Source organism: Etheostoma spectabile, unplaced genomic scaffold (genome assembly GCF_008692095.1).
Source record: "Etheostoma spectabile isolate EspeVRDwgs_2016 unplaced genomic scaffold, UIUC_Espe_1.0 scaffold00000234, whole genome shotgun sequence".
Lineage (NCBI taxonomy): Eukaryota > Metazoa > Chordata > Actinopteri > Perciformes > Percidae > Etheostoma > Etheostoma spectabile.
Window position 1 is genome coordinate 20,695 of NW_022602573.1, and position 19,232 is coordinate 39,926.

General features: G+C 40.6%; 2 protein-coding genes and 1 long non-coding RNA gene across 10 annotated transcripts; 2 read left to right on the forward strand and 1 right to left on the reverse strand.

Moving 5' to 3' along the window:
* Positions 1-87: 87 nt before the first annotated feature.
* On the reverse strand, positions 88-6,197 carry LOC116674429 (transmembrane protein 138). Of its 8 annotated transcripts, XM_032506909.1 has the most exons (6): positions 5,951-6,196; positions 5,173-5,311; positions 4,904-5,046; positions 1,231-1,402; positions 973-1,048; positions 88-889 (listed from the first exon to the last, which is right to left on the reverse strand). In XM_032506909.1, exons 3-6 carry the CDS (start codon positions 5,029-5,031, stop codon positions 777-779), a joined length of 489 nt encoding a protein of 162 aa, XP_032362800.1. In that variant the 5' UTR covers positions 5,032-5,046; positions 5,173-5,311; positions 5,951-6,196; the 3' UTR covers positions 88-776. The 8 variants fall into 8 exon arrangements, with proteins under 8 accessions (XP_032362800.1, XP_032362801.1, XP_032362797.1 ...); XM_032506910.1 differs by lacking the exon at positions 5,173-5,311 and having other exon boundaries at positions 5,951-6,197; XM_032506906.1 differs by having other exon boundaries at positions 4,904-5,426; positions 5,966-6,195.
* LOC116674428 (calcium release activated channel regulator 2B) lies at positions 6,186-14,787 on the forward strand. The gene is made up of 10 exons (XM_032506902.1): positions 6,186-6,439; positions 8,219-8,613; positions 8,691-8,802; positions 10,038-10,185; positions 12,572-12,718; positions 12,842-12,932; positions 13,026-13,121; positions 13,223-13,410; positions 13,955-14,026; positions 14,130-14,787. Exons 2-10 carry the CDS (start codon positions 8,356-8,358, stop codon positions 14,281-14,283), a joined length of 1,266 nt encoding a protein of 421 aa, XP_032362793.1. The 5' UTR covers positions 6,186-6,439; positions 8,219-8,355; the 3' UTR covers positions 14,284-14,787.
* A 3,359-nt stretch (positions 14,788-18,146) lies between these two features.
* On the forward strand, positions 18,147-18,749 carry LOC116674432 (uncharacterized). Its single transcript, XR_004328099.1, has 3 exons — positions 18,147-18,189; positions 18,356-18,470; positions 18,642-18,749. It is a non-coding gene; the product is annotated as an uncharacterized LOC116674432 (long non-coding RNA).
* Positions 18,750-19,232: the final 483 nt, after the last annotated feature.

The following is a 19,232-nucleotide window of genomic DNA, read 5'->3' on the forward strand; positions in this document are numbered from 1 at the left end:
CACTTGTGGCGCCTAAAACCCCAATCGCTGATTAATCTTTGTGTTAAAAATAGAGCAGTCTGTTTCACCATGTCTACAGGATACTGACTACCCTTGTGATGAAGGATGACACTGGGATTAGAGAAGGATTATTTAATTAAAACAGCCGGAACACAATTCAAAAAGTTCCCCCACTCAAAGAAAACAGGATACACATGAAAATTGGCGTATTTAAAATTACATTGACCATGTAAAAGCACAGGTTTCCTCCTTTGCAGGGGAATAACAGAACATTTCTAATATGTTGCATTCTATCTGCAACTCAAATTGATTTACAAAGGCCACATAGATTAACAGACACAATCTTCCTAAATTAATACAATACTGAAATGGTTTGTTTACCTGCCACTGTAATCAAATACAAACGTCTGTCCTCTTGGCTACAAAGAACCAGTAAACACAAACTGGTTTGACACTTGGCTAGATCCAGAGCTATTTTTTTATTTTTATTTTTTTTAAATGGAAAAATAGTCAAAAATTCCGAGTTGATGAGTTAGAAGGGCCTTTTTTTGGCAAAGCATTTTAAGGTCATTCTTAAAATTGTCTATTCTGGGTGCTCAGATAGCTCAGTTGGTAGAACGGGCATCCATATATAGAGGTTTACTCCGCGATGCAGTGGGCCTGGGTTCAACTCCAACCTGGGGCCTTTTGCGTCATGTCTTTGTCTGTCCTGTCAAATAAAAGGTATAAAATGCCCCAAAAATTATCTTTAAAAAAGAACAGAAACTGTCTCTTCTTCACTGACGACATCTGGCAAAGGCATCCCGCAGCCACAGAGAGTCCTCATACAGCCTTGGGTCTCCCATATACTCTGCTGTTCGTTTGTATAAGTAGTAATACAACACTGCCACTGTTAACAGAAAAAAGCACAGTTACTCAATGACTACAGAAAGTGAAAAGTTAAATGTATCTCTGAATTGAGTAACTAATGACCTGTTCTCTGGAAAACAAAAAGAGCTTGAAGACCATCAGTCCAAACAAAATTGTTGGACTCAAGCCATCTAAGGTTCTAGAAAAAAAGAGAGATAATTATCAGGAGTAGTTTGTATGGATCAAAATTCTCCACAGCTACTCTTATATAAGATGACATTGGTTACATAAATATTAAATTTAGATGATAAAATGTAAGTTTGATTTAGTGTTTGCACAGAGTTGACGTGCAGGTGTCTGTGTTGGTGTGACGAAGCTTACCAACACCCAGCAGTGGAAGCAGATGCTGAGCGTCAGGTAAAGACCAGACAATATCAGCAGAGCCCTGAACCTCTCCAGCAGAAGGGACAGCAGGCCAACCTGGAACACGTAGGTGTTGAACATCATCAGCAGAATGATGATCACGTTGAACAAGATGGCAATGTCCTGGATGCTGTAGACACAGATGTTACTGGTTGATATTTTTGGGAATATTGGTTTCTGAGTGAGCAGTCTGTCCCTGAAATGACTTATTCATGCAGCAGTAAAGTGTAAACTGAGTCAGAGAAAAGGATATTTTGCAAGACTTTTACATTATAAGTTTTCTAAACAAAGGTCGTATTGTAAAAATAAAAATGAATATGGATGCTGATGACATCTCAAAAAAAATTGCTCTAGTTAAGACAAGGCTTCATTCACTGACCAGGACCTTTTGTAATGATGCAGTAATGGGATAAAAATGGTTGGTCTAAAATATAGCAAAGACATAAGAGCAGCTAAAGCACTGCAGAACGTTTTTTTGATGCTGACCAGTTACTAAAATAGCAGACGAGAAAACAAAAACCCCAAGGATGATAAACCACAATAATGTATGAGTTAGGTCAAATTGGCTGTAAGCATCTGAATAATATGAATCTCTGGCAACTCCTCTAAATGCTGTTTTATTCAACTGCGGGATGAGTTTTTAATCAGAAATGACTGCCATTTTAAGCTTTAATTAGACTTTTAGTCCAGCTCTGCCAAATGAGAGCCACAACTTATGTCAAAAGATTCCAGTTTGTAATGGTATGACATAAAATATAATAAATATCAAGTGAAAAAAAAAAAGAAAGTCTGCATGTTTGAACATGTAACCAGACAGTGTTTGATATTTTTACTTGATAATATTGTAAAGTTAATAATTGTTTTTGAATGAAATCAATCAGCTGGAATAACATTTTTTTAAATAATTAGACTTAGACTTAGACTTAGACTTAGACTTCTCTTTATTTATCCTTTTGGGATGACTCCCGCAAGGAAATTGAAAATTCCAGCACCAGTTTTAGCAAGAAAGAACAAATTAAAAAATAGATTAAAAAAAGAAAAGAAAAGTATAAAGACAACAAAATAACAATAATGATAATAACAACAATAAGAACATTTGTCAAATAAAACAAACAAAAGACCATAAATTATTATTAAAGTGTCAGTGTTGAGTCCAGTATTGAAGTGATAAAGTGACTAGGTGTGCGTGTATGTATGTATGTATGTTTACTGTGTATGCATGTATGTATATATGTATGTATATATGTATGTATATATGTATGTATGTATGTATATATGTATGTATATATGTATGTATATATGTATGTATTTGGTATGTATGTATGTATATATGTATGTATGTATGTGTGTATGTGTGTATGTATGTATGTATGTATTGTCCTCTCTGCCCTATTTCTCCTCCCCCCTAGTGAGGAGTGTAGAGTCTGATGGCATGAGGGACAAAGGAGTCCTTGAGTCTGTTGGTCCGGCACTTGGGAAGGAGCAGCCTTCCACTGAACCGGCTCCTCTGGGTGCTGATGACGGTGTGCAGGGGTGGCTGGAATTTTCAGTAATAGCCAGCAGTTTGTCCAATGTCCTCTTCTCTGCCACCGTCACCAGTGAGTCCAGCTTCATGCCGACCACAGAGCCGGCCGCCTGATCAGTTTGTCCAGCCTGTGGGTGTCCTTCTTTGATATGCTGCCCCCCCAGCACACCACAGTGTAGAAGAGGACACTGGTGACCACAGACTGGTAGAACATCCACAGCAGTTTGCTGCAGATGTTAAAGGAGCGCAGCCTCCTCAGGAAGTACAGCCGGCTCTGTGTCTTCCTGTACAGGTGGCTGCTGTTTGTTGTCCAGTCCAGTTTGTTGTCCAGCCACAGCCGAGGTATTTGTATGATTGGACTGCCTCCACCTCAACTCCCTCCAACAGGACTGGTTGCGGTTTTGGTCTGGACCTCCCAAAATCAACGACCAGCTCCTTTGTTTTAGAGGTGTTGAGCTGTAGGCAGTTAGTGCGACACCAGAGAGCAAAGTCCCCCACCAGACTCCGATACTCCTCCTCCCTGTCCCCCCTGATACACCCACGATGGCTGTGTCATCTGCGTACTTCTGTATGTGACACAGCTCTGAGTTGTAACAGAAGTCCGAGGTGTACAGGGTGAAGAGAAGAGGGGCCAGCACTGTGCCCTGGGGGGCTCCAGTGCTGCTGACCACAGTGTCAGACATGATGTCCTTCAGCCTGACGTACTGTGGCCTGTCGGTGAGGTAGTCTCTGATCCAGTCCACCAGATAGGGGTCCACTCCCATCCTGATCAGTTTGTCCTGGAGTATAGGGGGCCGGATGGTATTAAAGGCACTGGAGAAGTCCAAGAAGAGGACCCTCACTGTGCCATTCCCCTTCCAGATGGGAGTGGACCCGGTGTAACAGGTAGAGGATGGCGTCCTCCACACCAACATCTGGCTGGTACGCAAACTGCAGGAGGTCCTGGGCGTGCTGTACCTGGGGTCTGAGGAGGCTGAGGAAGAGCCGCTCCAACGTCTTCATCAGGTGTGAAGTGAGCGCCACCGGTCGGAAGTCATTCAGCTCGCTGGGCCTGTTCTTCTTGGAACCGGAACGATGCAGGATGTCTTCCAAAGGGTGGGCACTCTCCCTAGCTGCAGCTAAGTTGAAGATCCGTTGGAGCGGCTCCCCCAGTTCTGCTGCGCAGGTCTCAGCAGTCTCGGACACACTTTATCCGGGCCTGCTGCTTTCCTGGGCCGGAGCTTCCTCAGCTGCTCTCTGACCTGGTCCGTGGTGATGTGGGGCGGGGATTGTATTGAGGAGGAGGAGGGGGTATTATTGTGGTGCTGGGGGGGAGGTGTGTAGACTGGGATGTGGTGGTGTCAGGGGGGAGGTGTGTGGAGGGAAGGGAACATTGCTGGGTGAGGGTGGGGGCAGGGGGGGCAAGGGCTGGTTAAACCTGTTGAAAAAGTTATTCAGCTCCTTGGCCCTCTCCATTGTCCCCCCTGTTGTTCTGGTCTTGTGTTGTGACCTGTGATGGTCCTCACACCTTCCCAGACCTCCCTCATGTTGTTTTCCCTCAGCTTCTGCTCCACCTTCCTCCTGTAGCTGTCCTTAGCTTCCCTCACACAATGTTTCACCTCCCGCTGTGCTGCCTTCATGGCTTCCCTGTCCCTGCTCCTGAAGGCAGCCTTCTTCTTGTTGAGGACAGCCTTGACCTCCTGTGTTACCCATGGCTTGTTGTTAGGGTAACATCGGACGGTCTTGATAGGGGAGACCACGTCTGCACAAAAGTTCAGGTAGTCCGTCAGACAGTGTGTCATCCCCTCTATGTCCTCACCATGCGGGTCGATCAGCACATCCCAGTCTGTGGTGTTGTAGCAGTCTCTCAGGGCACTTTCCATCTCAGGGACCACCTCCTGCTGTTGCGAGTTGTCACCGGCTGTTTTTGGACCAGGGGGGTGTACAGTGGCTGTAGATGAACCAGGTTGTGATCAGACTTCCCCAGTGGGGGGAGGGGAGTCGCTCTGTATGCATCCCTCACATTAGCATACAGGAGATCAATTGTCCTGTTGTTTCTGGTCGGACAATAATTGACTGATGTTAAATCAATAATCATATCAGCATGCATACAGTTCAGTGACTCACATGAAAAGCACTAGTTGGATGACAGGCGCTGCCCTCAGGAGTTCACTGAAGGAGTTGACGAAGAGGTCATAGGCCAACAGTGTCAGCTGGATCAGCAGCACCAGGGAGTAGTTACTAGTCTGGAGCATCTTCAGGGGCGGATTCTGCAAACCACAAAGCTTCACAGTCTATTCACTCCTTGCTTCTGGCTGTTTTTCTTTACACTTGCAATATGCTGGTACTTAATGGTGGCAATACAAGTCTATTTGGTCTAGATTTACTGTACAAACCGGAGTACAACACTGCACAGGTCTAGAAGCAGGCAGACAGTACCATCTTCATAAATTGTCCATTTCCTTTTTTTTCCCTTTAAATGTTCTATTGCTTTAGGTTGTCTTCACTACAGTGTGTCCTTCTGTTCATGTTGTCCTTTAGGAGAAAAGTATATTGGTGAAGATTGCAGGTAGTTCAAAATATCAGGATATTTTCATATTCTGCATGTTGACATCCTTGATGTGGAAAGTCTGCTCGTCTGCTGCATTTCCTGCTAGGAAGAACAGAAAAGCTGTGAAACAACAGAGACGTTATCGTATAGTTGGAAGAAAAAGCATTGTGATTTTTTTCTCCTCCGAAGCATATTCACAACTCATATCTTTGCCCTGCATCCATCTCCAGTGCGGAGAAGAGTTGCGTATCTTGTCGTCTGTCGCAGATTTAGCACTACACCTAATGGAAACGTCAAAACTGGGATTAGAGATTAATACGGACACCACTGTCTCTTGTTCTGATAACACACTCCCTTCCTTCATAGGCATCTAATCTACCCAAGTCAAAGCATCCTTAGCCTGTTTGGCGCTGGCTTTAGATAGCTAATTCTGGAGACAGATAGTAGAGTAAGCCTACTACTAACTGTTTCACAATCTAATTTCCACAACATACTCTGATGGCAGTGGCACAACTCGGATTTTCACTTCGAGGAACTCCAGCCAGTCACGATTGCTACAACCATCACAACAGTGTTGTAACGTTTTAAATCGGCTTCACAAATACCATATAACACCCACTTACCAAAAAACATGTAACGAAAAAAATACGTCACCCAGAGCCAAAACAAACTCCTAAATTGCTCATATTCTACTTTTATCGGCAAACAATGCTACCCACTTGGAGCCTCCGCTGCTGCTTTTCAGCATGTATTTCCGTAAATTCCATGGTAACGCTCCTTCTTACCGTAATAGCAAATGTATAGGTTCTAGGAATATTCCTCAAAACTATGGAGATTACGGTATAGTTCGTCGTTGTAGTGATTGTAGTGGCCCTTGTATTTCCTAAATGTTATTGACTTAGCGTTAGACAGTTAAAGAAGGTTACTGAAAGTAGCTGCTGCCTGGAAGTGAAAACAATTGTAGGAAAAGTGTGTGTGCGCCTTCATTTCGCGGGCAACATCAAACATTACGGTTAACTTCCACCATACACGGTGCTCACTGCCCCCCCGCGGTAAGTTACTTTATGAGCTGACTCATGTGGTTGTGGACACCTGCGTCCAGTACACTGGAGGTGAGTAGTCAAAGTTTCTACAACTTCGCTGATATAAAAATATAGTAATGTAAGTTGTGCACAGATATTAAGACAGCGTTTATGTTCATGCTCCCCGCTGTGGTGCATTAACAACGGACCAGCTAACTGTTGTGTGGGGTCCTTTTCTTTTTTAATAATAAATGTAACATTACATTACTTAGCTTAATGCTCTTGGCTTGGTTTACCTAAGCTAGCTACAAGGCTCCAACAGTGGTCGCATGTAACTGGCGGTTTCCGAGCTGAGTTTCAGTCTAGCCAACCTGCATTTCACATTTGCCTATTTAACTTAATTTACTGTTTTATCATCAGAGCTGTCACAGGTTTTTCAAGCAGCATACCGTATGTTCATATTTAGATAAACTTATGTTGACGCAGAAAGTGTAAGTATTTTTTAAGTTGAAGTGACAGTTTCGTAGCCTATAACATGATGTACACTTGGTACATTTACTTTCCCTGACTTCACATTGTTTCACACACCGACCTTGCTATAGTGTGTGTTGTGTTAGCTAGGTGTGTAAGAGTTTATTTGACCTTTGGCGTGGCTGTTGGCCAACTGACATACAGAACATATAATTTTTACATAGTTTCTTATCTGCTATCCCAGCATATCTCGTATGTTATAAGGAAGTTTTGATCTTTATTGATCATCAGCAAGAAGCTTTCTAGCTATTATCAGCGATGTTGTGTTTTTTAGGTATTGGTTTTATGATCATAGATTGCATGACAGGAGTGATAGGAAGAAGGAGAGTAATATTTTATTTAACACTGACACAGAATTCGTCATCCAGAAATATCTTTTTTTCTAATTCTATTTGAATTTAACTATTTGATTTAGTTCCATCCTTAATTCCTGTCTACCTGTGTTATAGAAATGCCGTCTAACCTTAAGACTTATTATGTGTGATGCTTGTTGTATATGTCATAAATCACTGCTTTATGAATGTTCATGATATTGAGGCATATTTTCCCAGTAGTAAAATGTGTTTGCAATCGTGGTATTTCTGAAAATGCAAACAACTGCAAATGTTTGATTTGCATCTCCTCTCCCCTGGTTATCCGCCCTCCCCTTCGAGTACACAGAAACTCTTTTCACATGACACCATCCTGTTTTTTACCCTGGAAACATCCTGGTGCAAAGTCATGGGCGCTACTAGCAGAGGCAGCATCAAATTTATTTAAGTTTACCTCATCTAACAGCTGATCACAGCAGCTGTAGATAATGTGTACAGTCACAGCTTAGTTTGTTCTGCACCTCATGTTTGACAAGGGAGGACCTATAGGGCCAGCTTCTCATATCTTGCACCACTAAGAGCGAACCTGAAGTGTATTTTAATTCATTCTGGTTCATCATGAAAGTTAAAGCAAATGTCTCTGACTATGACTCCGACTGGTAATAGGCTGATGAAAACTGAGACATCTCATTAGGGCTGTAACTAATAATGATCTTGCATTATTGACAAAACTGCAATCATGCAGTTTGCAATAGTTGTCAACATGAGGATAAACGTGCTTATACTGTACAGTCCACAGTGATGTCTTTAAATATCTTTTTTTTGTTTGACCAAAAGTCAAAAATTCAAAGAAATTGAGTGTACAATGATTCAGTAGACTATATGACAAAGAAAATTAGGGCATTCTCTCATTTGAGAAGCTGGAACCAGAGAATGGTTGGCATATTTTCACTATTTATGGTTTAAAAACATCACTGACTCGATTATCAAAATAATTGCAGATTATTTGTCATGTTTCACGTTTCAGCTCTACTTTTCATGACTCCCAAACAAGTAAAGTGAAGCATTTAATACCAAATGACATACTGAGACGTCGACAAGTATATAAGATGTAATGAAACACACAGCAACTCCCCACCCATACTTGCCGGCCTCTCTGCAGTAATGTCTAAGTGGCTGAATGATGGCGAAGTGCTGGTGGGTCAAGGCAGTGGTGAGGCAGTACCAGTGAGCCCCAGATCGCGGGGCCGATCAGCTGGGAGCCCAAGGCCAGGCTGTGGTACACGTAGTCCACTGACTTCACCCAGAGCCAGAGAGGCAGTGTCAGGAAGCCCGCTGGCAGAGACCATGGGCAAGGCGAAGGAGTTGTTTGTGCTGTGTGACAAAGAAGGGAAAGGGTTCATCACAAAGCGGGATATGCAGGTGAGCAGCCTATGTGGTAGAATAACAAAGTTTAGGCTGATTGTGGAGTCTTGAACTTTCTATCTTTATCTGTTCAGAGGCTACAAGTGGAGTTGCCGCTGTCTCCTGAAGAGCTGGAGACAGTGTTTGAGAGTCTGGACCGGGAAACCAATGGATTCCTTACTCCTGCTGAGTTCAGTACAGGACTTGGTAAGTGTAGTGTTTTTTTTGTGATCAAATTTTTATATACAGTACAGGCCAAAAGTTTGGAAACACCTTCTCAATCAATGTGTTTTCTTTATTTTCATGACTATTTACATTGTAGATTCTCACTGAAGGCATCAAAACTATGAAGGAATACATGTGGAATCATGTACTTAACAAAAAAGTGTGAAATAACTGAAAACGTGTCTTATATTGTAGTTACTTCAAAGTAGCCACCCTTTGCTCTGATAACTGCTTTGCGCACTCTTGGCATTCTCTTGATGAGCTTCAAGAGGTAGTCACCTGAAATGGTTTCCCAACAGTCAAAGCAGTAATCAGAGCAAAGGGTGGCTACTTTGAAGAAACTAGAATATAAGTCATGTTTTCCGTTATTTCACATTTTTTTGTTAAGAACATTTTTCCACATGTATTCATTCCTAGTTTTGATGCCTTCAGTGAGAATCTATAATGTAAATAGTCATGAAAATAAAGGACACACATTGAATGAGAAGGTGTGTCCAAACTTGTACTGTATATAGACAGGTCATGTGGTGGTTTCCAACGGGCTATCATTTATTTTGCAGCTGTGAGTCCATCAAACACGTTTTTTGTGTTCTAGAGAGCTGAAAGGCTGACAGGTTATTCAGGATCAAAACATTGATAGTAGCAGGCACAGTAACATTAATCAAGGCGAAAATTTTGCATGCAATATTGTTCCAGAACTGACCAATGGGAGTGCACTCCCAGATCATGTGACAATATGCACCTTGTGCTTTTATTGGGCAAAAAGTGCATAAAAGGCTGTTAATTATTTTCATGTGGTGCATTTTTGTAAGTGTAGTGTTTTGAGTGATCTGATGCCACTATTCATTATGTTGTCTATGGGGAGAACTTCTGTTTATTCATAAATGTCACTCACTTTAACCCTTGTGTTGTCTTCCCGTCAACAATGAAAAAAACACTTTTGTTGTCCCTATTTCAATTTTTATACGCGTTTTAAAAAGTTTTTTTTTTTTTTACTTTTTATGTTTTGTTTTAACTTTTTTTAACACATTTTCTTCATCCGGTGTTTTTAATTGTTTTTTTGTTGCTTTATTTTAACATTTTGTTATTTTTCACAGTTGTGGCGCTTATTTTTGACGTCCCATATTTTCTGATATCGTTTTTGTTTTTAAATATGTAAAATTGACCCGAGAACAACATGAGGGGTAAACCAAATCCTCTCTCTGCCTGGGGTGCAGGTGAGTTTGTGGGGCTGGAGGAAATGACTGAGCTGAGCCAAGACGAAGCGGAGGAGGATACGGACCATGTGGACAGGTCCCAGGAACCACCTGTACTTAGATTTGTAAACATACTGATGGAGCTGGGAGCAGACAAACTCTTCAAAGAGTAAGATCACTGTCATTGATTCCTTGCCATTGAATCCCAAAAAGGACTTCTACAGTAGCAACAATATAGTACCATCTACACTGAGTTTATTGGATACACTTGGCTCAAATGAATGTAGTCTAATATAGAGGTGTTTCTTTTATTTAGCATACCTTCATTGTTATATACAGTTGTGTTCAGAATAATAGCAGTGTGTTTTAAAAAAAGTCCTTAGAATAGCTTTTTATTCCATAATATCAATGCACATTCCATTCCAAATCAAAACATGACCAAAATTGATCAAGTTTGTGCTATACCTTTACAGAAAGTGAAGAAAAAGGAATATAAGGCTGTTCAAAATATAGAAGTATTTGCACTTTTCTTTACAAACTGAAACATATACTGTATAAACTGAAAAATGGCTCAAGGCGTTTGCTTTACTTTAAATCACTGCACTAATATTTAGCTGTATTACCATTATTTCTGAGAACTGCTTCACATCTGTGTTGCATAGAGTCAACCCAAATTCTGGCACCTGTGAACAGGTATTCCAGCCCAGAACCATTGAACTACATTCCACAATTCCTCTGCATTACTGGGTTTTGCCTCAGAAACAGCATTTATGATGTCACCCCACAAGTGTTCTATGGGACTGAGGTCCAGGGATTGGGCTGGCCACTTCACAACATCAATCTTGTTCATCTGGAACCAAGACTTTGCTCGCTTACTGGTGTGTTTTGAGTCATTGTCTTGTTGAAAGACCCATTTCAAAGGTATTTCCTCTTCAGCATAAGGCAACATGACCTCTTCAAGTATTTTGATGTATTGATCCCTGGTATGGGATAAATAGGCCCAACACCACAGTATGAGGAACATCCCCATAACATGATTTTTGCACCACCATCCTTTACTGTCTTCACAGTGTACTGTGGCTTGAATTTCGTGCATGGGGGTTGTCGGACAAACTGTCTGCGGCCCCTAGACCCAAAAAAAACAATTTTGCTCTCATCAGTCAACAGAATGTTGCGCCATTTCTCCTTTGGCCAGTCAGTTTGTCCTTTGGCAATTTTCAACCTATTCAGTACATGTCTTTTTTTCAGCAATGGGACTTTCCGGGGGATCTAGCTGATAGCTTTGCTTCACATAGCCTTCTTCTGATCGTAACAGTACCCACAGGTAACTTTAAGTCTTCTTTGATTTTCCTGGAGCTGATCATTGGTTGAGCCTTTTGTCATTTTGGCTGTTTTTCAAACCATTCAAATGGTAGTTGACCGTTTTTTCCCACATCGTTTAGGCTTTGGATGCCATTTCAAGGCATTATAAATAATTTTAGCTAAGCAATAAGCACATTGGCTAAGCCTAATTTTCTGCATTTCTTTGAATGTTTACCCCTCTCCAATCAACTTTTTAATCAAAGTCCGCTGTTTCTCAGAGCAATGTCTGGAACAACCCATTTGCTGAGTATTTTAGTGTGAAATGCACTTTAACCAGCATGCACAACATTTGCTTCCTTCCTTCCTTAAATATGGGCCATAATTGACACCTGTTTCTTCACAGAATCAATCACCTCACCAATTGAACACAACACTGCTATATTTTAAACATGCCCCTTTCAATTGCAGATTCAGTTACACCGAATGAGCAGCATGCATGTCATGACTGTTGGGTCTGTTGGTTTTCTATGACTCTACAACACTTACTAGTAAATTATTTGCCATGTAGAAATATCACTTCTACCAAAATATGATTTTTGAGGTTAGTAATGTTGGACTGCTATTCTTTTGAACACAGCTGTATGGGATGGACAAAAAAGTAGAAACACCAGTCAGATGAATGCAATACAATTCAAACTGCAGCTTCCAAAGTTACCATAAAGCTGAATGAAAACTTTGTATATACAAAATATATTGTATTATACACAGTGTGTCTTTGTTCTTCTCTCTTAAACAACAAATGTAAAAAATTACTTTCTTGAATAATAATAATAATAATAATAATAAAATATTGTATATACAAAGTTTTCATTCAGCTTTATGGTAACTTTGGAGGCTGCAGTTTGAATTGTATTGCATTCTTCTGACAGGTGTTTCTACTTTTTTGTCCATCCCATACAGCTGTGTTCAAAATAATAGCAGTCCAACATCACTAACCTCATAAATTATATTTTTGGTAGAAGTGATATCTCTACATGGCAAATAATTTACTAGTAAGTGTTGCAAACAATGCAAATCTTTGAGCTGGATAACTTTTGCAGGAATCAAAGGATTGAGATGCTTGATGCACAGATACTGGACATATACAATCACATTCATTAAAACCCAGCATCTTTTGTAATGTAATTGAGTGATGTTGTGTTGTTAAGGTTAGATATCATCAGGTGCTTTAACAGTTGTGTGTTGTGTGTCAGTCAGCAGGAGCTCTCTTCTCTGTGGTGTGAACTCCAGAGAGACAGACCAGAGCTGCTGAGTGTCCTTGAAGGCATCCTGATCCATGCAGTGTCCCATTTACAGGACTCCATCAGAGAAAGAGATAGTCTGGAACAAGCTCTACGCAGGTCCCAGCCTCCTTCCACTGTCCTCTGCACATTAAACAACTCATTGTGCCCTATTTAAGTGTGAGTATTCAGATTGTGTTGAGTTTCCTAAAATCATTCAACTTTAATTTCTTTCTGTTTTAGACGAGAGAGTGAACATGATCAGGTAGTTCGGTCCATATATGAAGAAATGGAGAACCAAATCAGAGAGGAGAGAGAGAAACGCCTGTCTCAGGTACAGACGTGCTGTTTAGTCCAGCCTTTGCGCCATTTAATTAACAAAAGTGATCCTTATAATAGCTTTGAATTAATTTATTGTAAAATCAAGGACAGTATTGAACAGAAGCAGAGAGGGCAACAACTTGAGGAGGAGCTGAAGATGCAGGAGCAAGAGTTGGAGAATACACTGACCCAACAGAAAGAGGTAGGTGTCCAAATAGTGCTAATGTTATTTATTATTTTATTATATTATTTGAAGAGTTTTAGTCTAATGAGTGAATCAACAGGACCTGTCTTTGTCCAAAGCTGGAGATCAGAATCCGGCAGCTGAGCTGTGAACAGGCAAACATTAAGGAGCAGAACCAGCAGCTGCGGAGCCTCAACGCCCAATTACAGGAGCAGGTGGAGAGCAGCAGAGAGCAGCTGCAGGCCGCTCTGGGTCAGCTCAGCCTGCTGCAGCTCAGCACTGCCCAGGAACAAGTGGCCAGACAGAGGTGAGAGGCTAACAGCACAAGAAGACAAGAAAGTGCACGAATGTCCCTCATGCATCTCATCAATACACTGTCTCTCCTTGTGTTATGGCTGAAAATACTTTTGTTACCATAATAATAATAGTTTTGGTCATTTTATTTCAATAGCACTTCACGAAACAGACAATGCTTGACTGCTTTGCTATAAGAAAAACAAAAACTTAACAAACACACGAGTCATCTGATCTCGTTCCAATGCCAGTCAAACTATCTGCAGGGGCGCCTGGGTAGGTCACCTGGTAGGACGCCATCGGGTCCTTTCCGCCTCTTCTGTCTTCAGCTGTCCTATATAATTATTTATCATAATGAAGGAACATGTTGCCCAGAGCAACAGTGAGACTCATTGATTTTTTTTTGTTGTCACAAATTAATAATTTAAATCAGGCTTTGGCTAAATATGCGGTATTTAAAAGGATCAATTAATTGTTGGTTTGGGGCTTCTCTTGGGATTTGTTAACAATACGAAGAATATAGAACATTCTTTGCCAATGTGTTTGCTTCGCTGTAGAAACGTGATGAAGGTGTCAAGGAACATGCAGAAAGAGAAGGACAGTCTCTTGAGACAGCTGGAGCTATTGAGGTAAGTCCACACAGCTGCTGTCTGCTGTGTCCATCACGTTTCACCACTCTAAACCTCCGCCAGTGTGATGTTGCTTCTAAGTGATTTTCTCTCTTTGTGTCAGGGATATGAACAAAAGGCTGCGAGACGAGAAAGATGCCCAACAGTCTCAGAAGAGGGTTAGTCCCAGACGCTCTGTCCTTCCAACTCTGCCTTTAACTTATTACCTCAGTGAAGACCTTTGTACCCCGTGGACTCAGCAGATTTATCCGACCTAAACTAAGTCTTGAATGGCTTAATGCTTCATTCCATCCTCTGGACGATAATATTTATATGGGCAGCTGTTATTGTTTGCTTATTGATTAACCGTGTGTTCATTGACCCCATTTGGAATTTTTGCAATGTCAGCCATATTTCCCCTCTTGTTGATGTGGTCAGTGAAGTGAAGGATTTTGTTGAAAAGACATTTATTCTACCTGTGCCAATTTAAAGGAAAGAGTGTTTAATATGTTCATTAATAGGGCTGTATAATGCACTCTTTATGAAGATGAACTAGCAGGGGTCCTTTATCCCATCTACATTCTTAAATTTATGACATTTGCCGAAGCTGTTAACTGTTTTTTTTTTTAACAACAATCATGATCCAAGTTTCTGAACAAATAATTCACAAAGAATACAACATATTTACAATAACACAATGAACAAGAATGACATTGCTTGTACTTTTGTATTGCCATATACTTAATAATCAAGTGTATTTACTGATATATCATGATGTTAAACTTGTTGCAGCAGAATAAATGTCACCATTGAGCTGAATACTTGCTTTTAAACATATTTAATCTGCCGGTGTGTGAAGCAGAATTATTATTCCTACAGAGAACTCATTGTTACTAAATGTTCCTTGGAAGCCTACAATAGCATGTCTATTTATACTTTAAAAAACATAAAAATCTTAATAATATTCATTTCTTCTGCCTCACTTTCCACAAAAACCTTTTAGAATCCAAATGTCACAAAGCCTTTGCAGAAGAAAGGGTCAATCATAGGTAACTACTTACTGCAGGACAAGCCATTGAAAAGGTTTGTATGACTAACATCACATTTATCCTATGTGCAGTAATGCGAGGCAGATTGCCCGGGGCAGCAACTAATTGTGTGTATTCATTGATTCTGAAGACAGCTGAGCTCATCCGATGAGTTGGAGCAGGATAAAGACACAGAGGTGACAAATTCCTCCAAGAGACACCCACTGTCATGTAAAGTCAGGTGTGAAAACGTTGAGCAAGTGCAAACGCAGGTAGGGAACATATAAACCTACAAATACATTAATTATATAACAGTTATATAACAACTGGAGACCTTTTAATGAGATGATACGCTGAGGTTTTTGTACTCTGCACAGAAATGATGAAGCACAGATTAATGTGCATCCTCTTAAAAGCAAAGAAGAAATGACATTGATGTGACAATGTTAAGTGTGGTCCCTTTACTTAAATTTAGAGTACAATTGTCAGTCCTCAGCGAGTGTTCAAGGTGGTATTCCTGGGTAACAACAGGGGTGGGTAAGAGCTCCTTCATCCAGCACTACTGCACAGGACATTTCTACAGTAAAATGAGCGCAACAGTGGGTAAGCTTTTCTTTAATTCACTCTTTTACAAGGATGCTTGAAATGCTTAAATGAATAAAAGTGTATATATACAGTGGTTTGAATAAGTTTACACACTTGTGCTAAAGTTGATTGAAAAGGAATAAAAAAACATCTTTTGGAAATTGATCTTAATGCCTTAATTAAAAAAAAAATAGGAAAATCTAACCTTTAAGGACACCAATTTTCTTTGTGAATGAATAATGTATTGTAAATTAATAAATGTTTTCCTTAAAATACAGGGGACATATGTACAGTGGTGTGAAAAAGTGTTTGCCCCCTTCCTCATTTCCTGTTCCTTTGCATGTTTGTCACACTTACGTGTTTCGGAACATCAAACCAATTTAAACAATAGTCAAGGACAACACAAGTAAACACAAAATGCAATTTGTAAATGAAGGTGTTTATTATTAAAGGTGAAAAAAAATCCAAACCATCATGGCCCTGTGTGAAAAAGTGATTGCCCCCTTGTTAAAACATACTATAACTGTGGTTGTCCACACCTGAGTTCAATTTCTCTAGCCACACCCAGGCCTGATTATTGCCACACCTGTTCACAATCAAGGCATCACTTAATAGGAGCTGCTTGACACAGTAAGGTCCACCAGAAGATCCTTAAAAGCTACACATCATGCCGAGACCCAAGAAATTCAGGAACAATTGAGAAAGAAAGTAATGAGATCTATCAGTCTGGAAGGGTTATAAAGCCATTTCCAAAGCTTTGGGAATCCAGCGAACCACAGTGAGAGCCATTATCCACAAATGGCGAAGACATGGAACAGTGGTGAACCTTCCCAGGAGTGGCCGGCCGCCCAAAATTACCCCAAGAGCGCAGCGACGACTCATCCAAGAGGTCACAAAAGACCCCACAACAACGTCCAAAGAACTGCAGGCCTCACTTGCCTCAGTTAAGGTCAGCGTTCATGCCTCCACCATCCGGAAAAGACTGGGCAAAAATGGCCTGCATGGCAGAGTTCCAAGAAGAAAACCACTGCTGAGCAAAAAGAACATCAAAGCTCGTCTCAATTTCTCCACAACACATCTTGATGATCCCAAGACTTTTGGGACAACATTCTGTGGACCGATGAGACAAAAGTGGAACTCTTTGGAAGGTGTGTGTCCAAGTATATCTGGCGTAGAAGGAACACTGCATTTCATAAAAGAACATTATACCAACAGTAAAATATGGTGTGGTAGTGTGATGGTCTGGGGCTGTTTTGCTGCTTCAGGACCTGGAAGACTTGCCGTGATAAAGGAACTATGATTCTGCTGTCTACCAAGAGATCCTGAAGGAGAATGTCCGACCATCTGTTCGTGTACTCAAGCTGGAACGAACTTGGGTTCTGCAGCAGGACAATGATCCTAAACACACCAGCAAGTCCACCACCGAATGGCTGAAGAAAAACAAAATGAAGACTTTGGAGTGGCCTAGCCAAAGTCCTGACCTGAATCCTATTGAGATGTTGTGGTATGACCTTAAAAAGGTCGTTCATGCTCGAAAACCCTCTAATGTAACTGAATTAGGACAATTCTGCAAAGGAGATGAGTGCCAAATTCCCCAGGATGCTGTAAAAGCCATCCATTGCACGTTATCGCAAACGCTTTTTGCAGTTGCTGCTGCTAAGGGTGGCCCAACCAGTTATTAGGTTTAGGGGGCAATCACTTTTTCACACAGGGCCTGATGTTTGGATTTTTTTCACCTTTTAATAATAAACACCTTCATTTACAAATTGGATTTTGTGTTTACTTGTGTTGTCCTTGATTATTGTTTAAATTGGTTTGATGTTCCGAAACACAATTGTGACAAACATGCAAAGGAACAGGAAATGAGGAAGGGGGCAAACACTTTTTCACACCACTGTACACACACCCCTATGTTAAATTCCATAGAGTCAGGCCCATTTTTATTTTAAAAGCCAGTTATTTCATAGATCCAGGATACTATGCATCCTGATAAAGTTTCCTTGGCCTTGTAATTAAATAGCCCCACATCATCACATACCCTTCACCACACATACAGATAGGCATGGGGAACTTTCCATAAGATCATCTCTCAATGCAAGTCAAACCTGCTATCAAGCTACTGAAATAAAACCATGTCAATCTCTAGGTATGGTGAAGGTTATGTGATGATATGGGTTATTTTAATTACAAAGGCCAATAGAAATAACTAGCTTTTAAAAATTAAAATGTGCTTGCCTCTATGGGAATTTGACATAGGTGTGTATACTTATGTCGCCTGTATTTAAGAAAGAACATTTGTTTATTTACAATACATATTCATTCACAAAGAAAATGGAGTCCTAATTATGTTAATTATGTAAAAATGTTTTGAATTAAGGCATTAAGATCATTTTTTTATTCTTCTTTTTAATCAACTATAGTATGGGTATGTAACCTTATTCTTGCCACTGTAAGTAAAGTATGACACCCTGGGTCTCTGTTGCTAATAGGTTAGATTTCCAGATGAAGACTTTAACTCTGGGCTCCACCCACCATCACCCTGCAGCTTTGGGACACTGCAGGACAGGAGAGGTCAGATGTAAAACACGTTTACCAGCCATGAGCTTTTCTGCAACCTTAGATATTTGACATTATACAATTGAGCTATAGATCTTTTTTTTTCTTGCCACCTAATAATAACTCAGTTTAGCGTTTTGGGGGTCATTGTTTTTTGTTTTTTCTTCCTTTCATTGTTTAGGTTTCGCAGCATCACTGAGCAGTACTATCGAAAAGCCGACGGTATCCTTGCCATGTATGACATAACTCAATCCTCCTCTTTTGCCGCTGTGAGAGGGTGGATTGACTCTGTGAAGGTGAGCAGGTGGAGATGTCATGGATTGAAAAACATGCAAAACAGCTGCCCCCATTTGATACACATGCATTTTCTTTGATGTCTGTGTGGATAATGTAGTAGCTTACCTTACCATTGATGTGTTTTTTGATTTAGTTGTCAACACATAATAGGTCTTTTTTGTTTGCACCAGGAGAAGATGTGTGAAGGTGCGGTACTGATGCTGCTGGCAAACAAGCTGGACTTGGCAGACAGTCACAGCAGAGACGTGACAACCAACGAGGGGCAGAGACTAGCAGAGTCAGGCACACTCAAATACTCAAACTGCTTTCCCGCAGTGATTTACTCACACTGCTAAGGACGGATCAGTGTCTCTGAAATAATGTATTAAAATGTTGTTGTTTTTTTACTCTCTGGTTTATATAGCAGCACCAAGCTTTGTTTTATGAGTGCAGTGCCAAAACTGGATGGAACATGGACGAGCTGATGACTTCTTTGGCTGGGTATGGCATCTTATTTCTATGTTTGTATCTGCTTTGTTTGTACACTTAATTGTCACTATACCAAAATACATTGTAATATACAGTATATTGTCAAAATACACTTAGTTACCAGTGTATTAGGTATGCAGTCTAATACAGCAGCCATGCAAAAGGATCCTACCTTCATATTGGAGAGTGTTGATTCCACTTTTTAGTCAATTTGGGGCTTCGTTTGTGTGCACTTGAATTGTATTGCGTTATACCAAGATGTGTGTCTAATAAGGGCTGCAACTTATTGAATA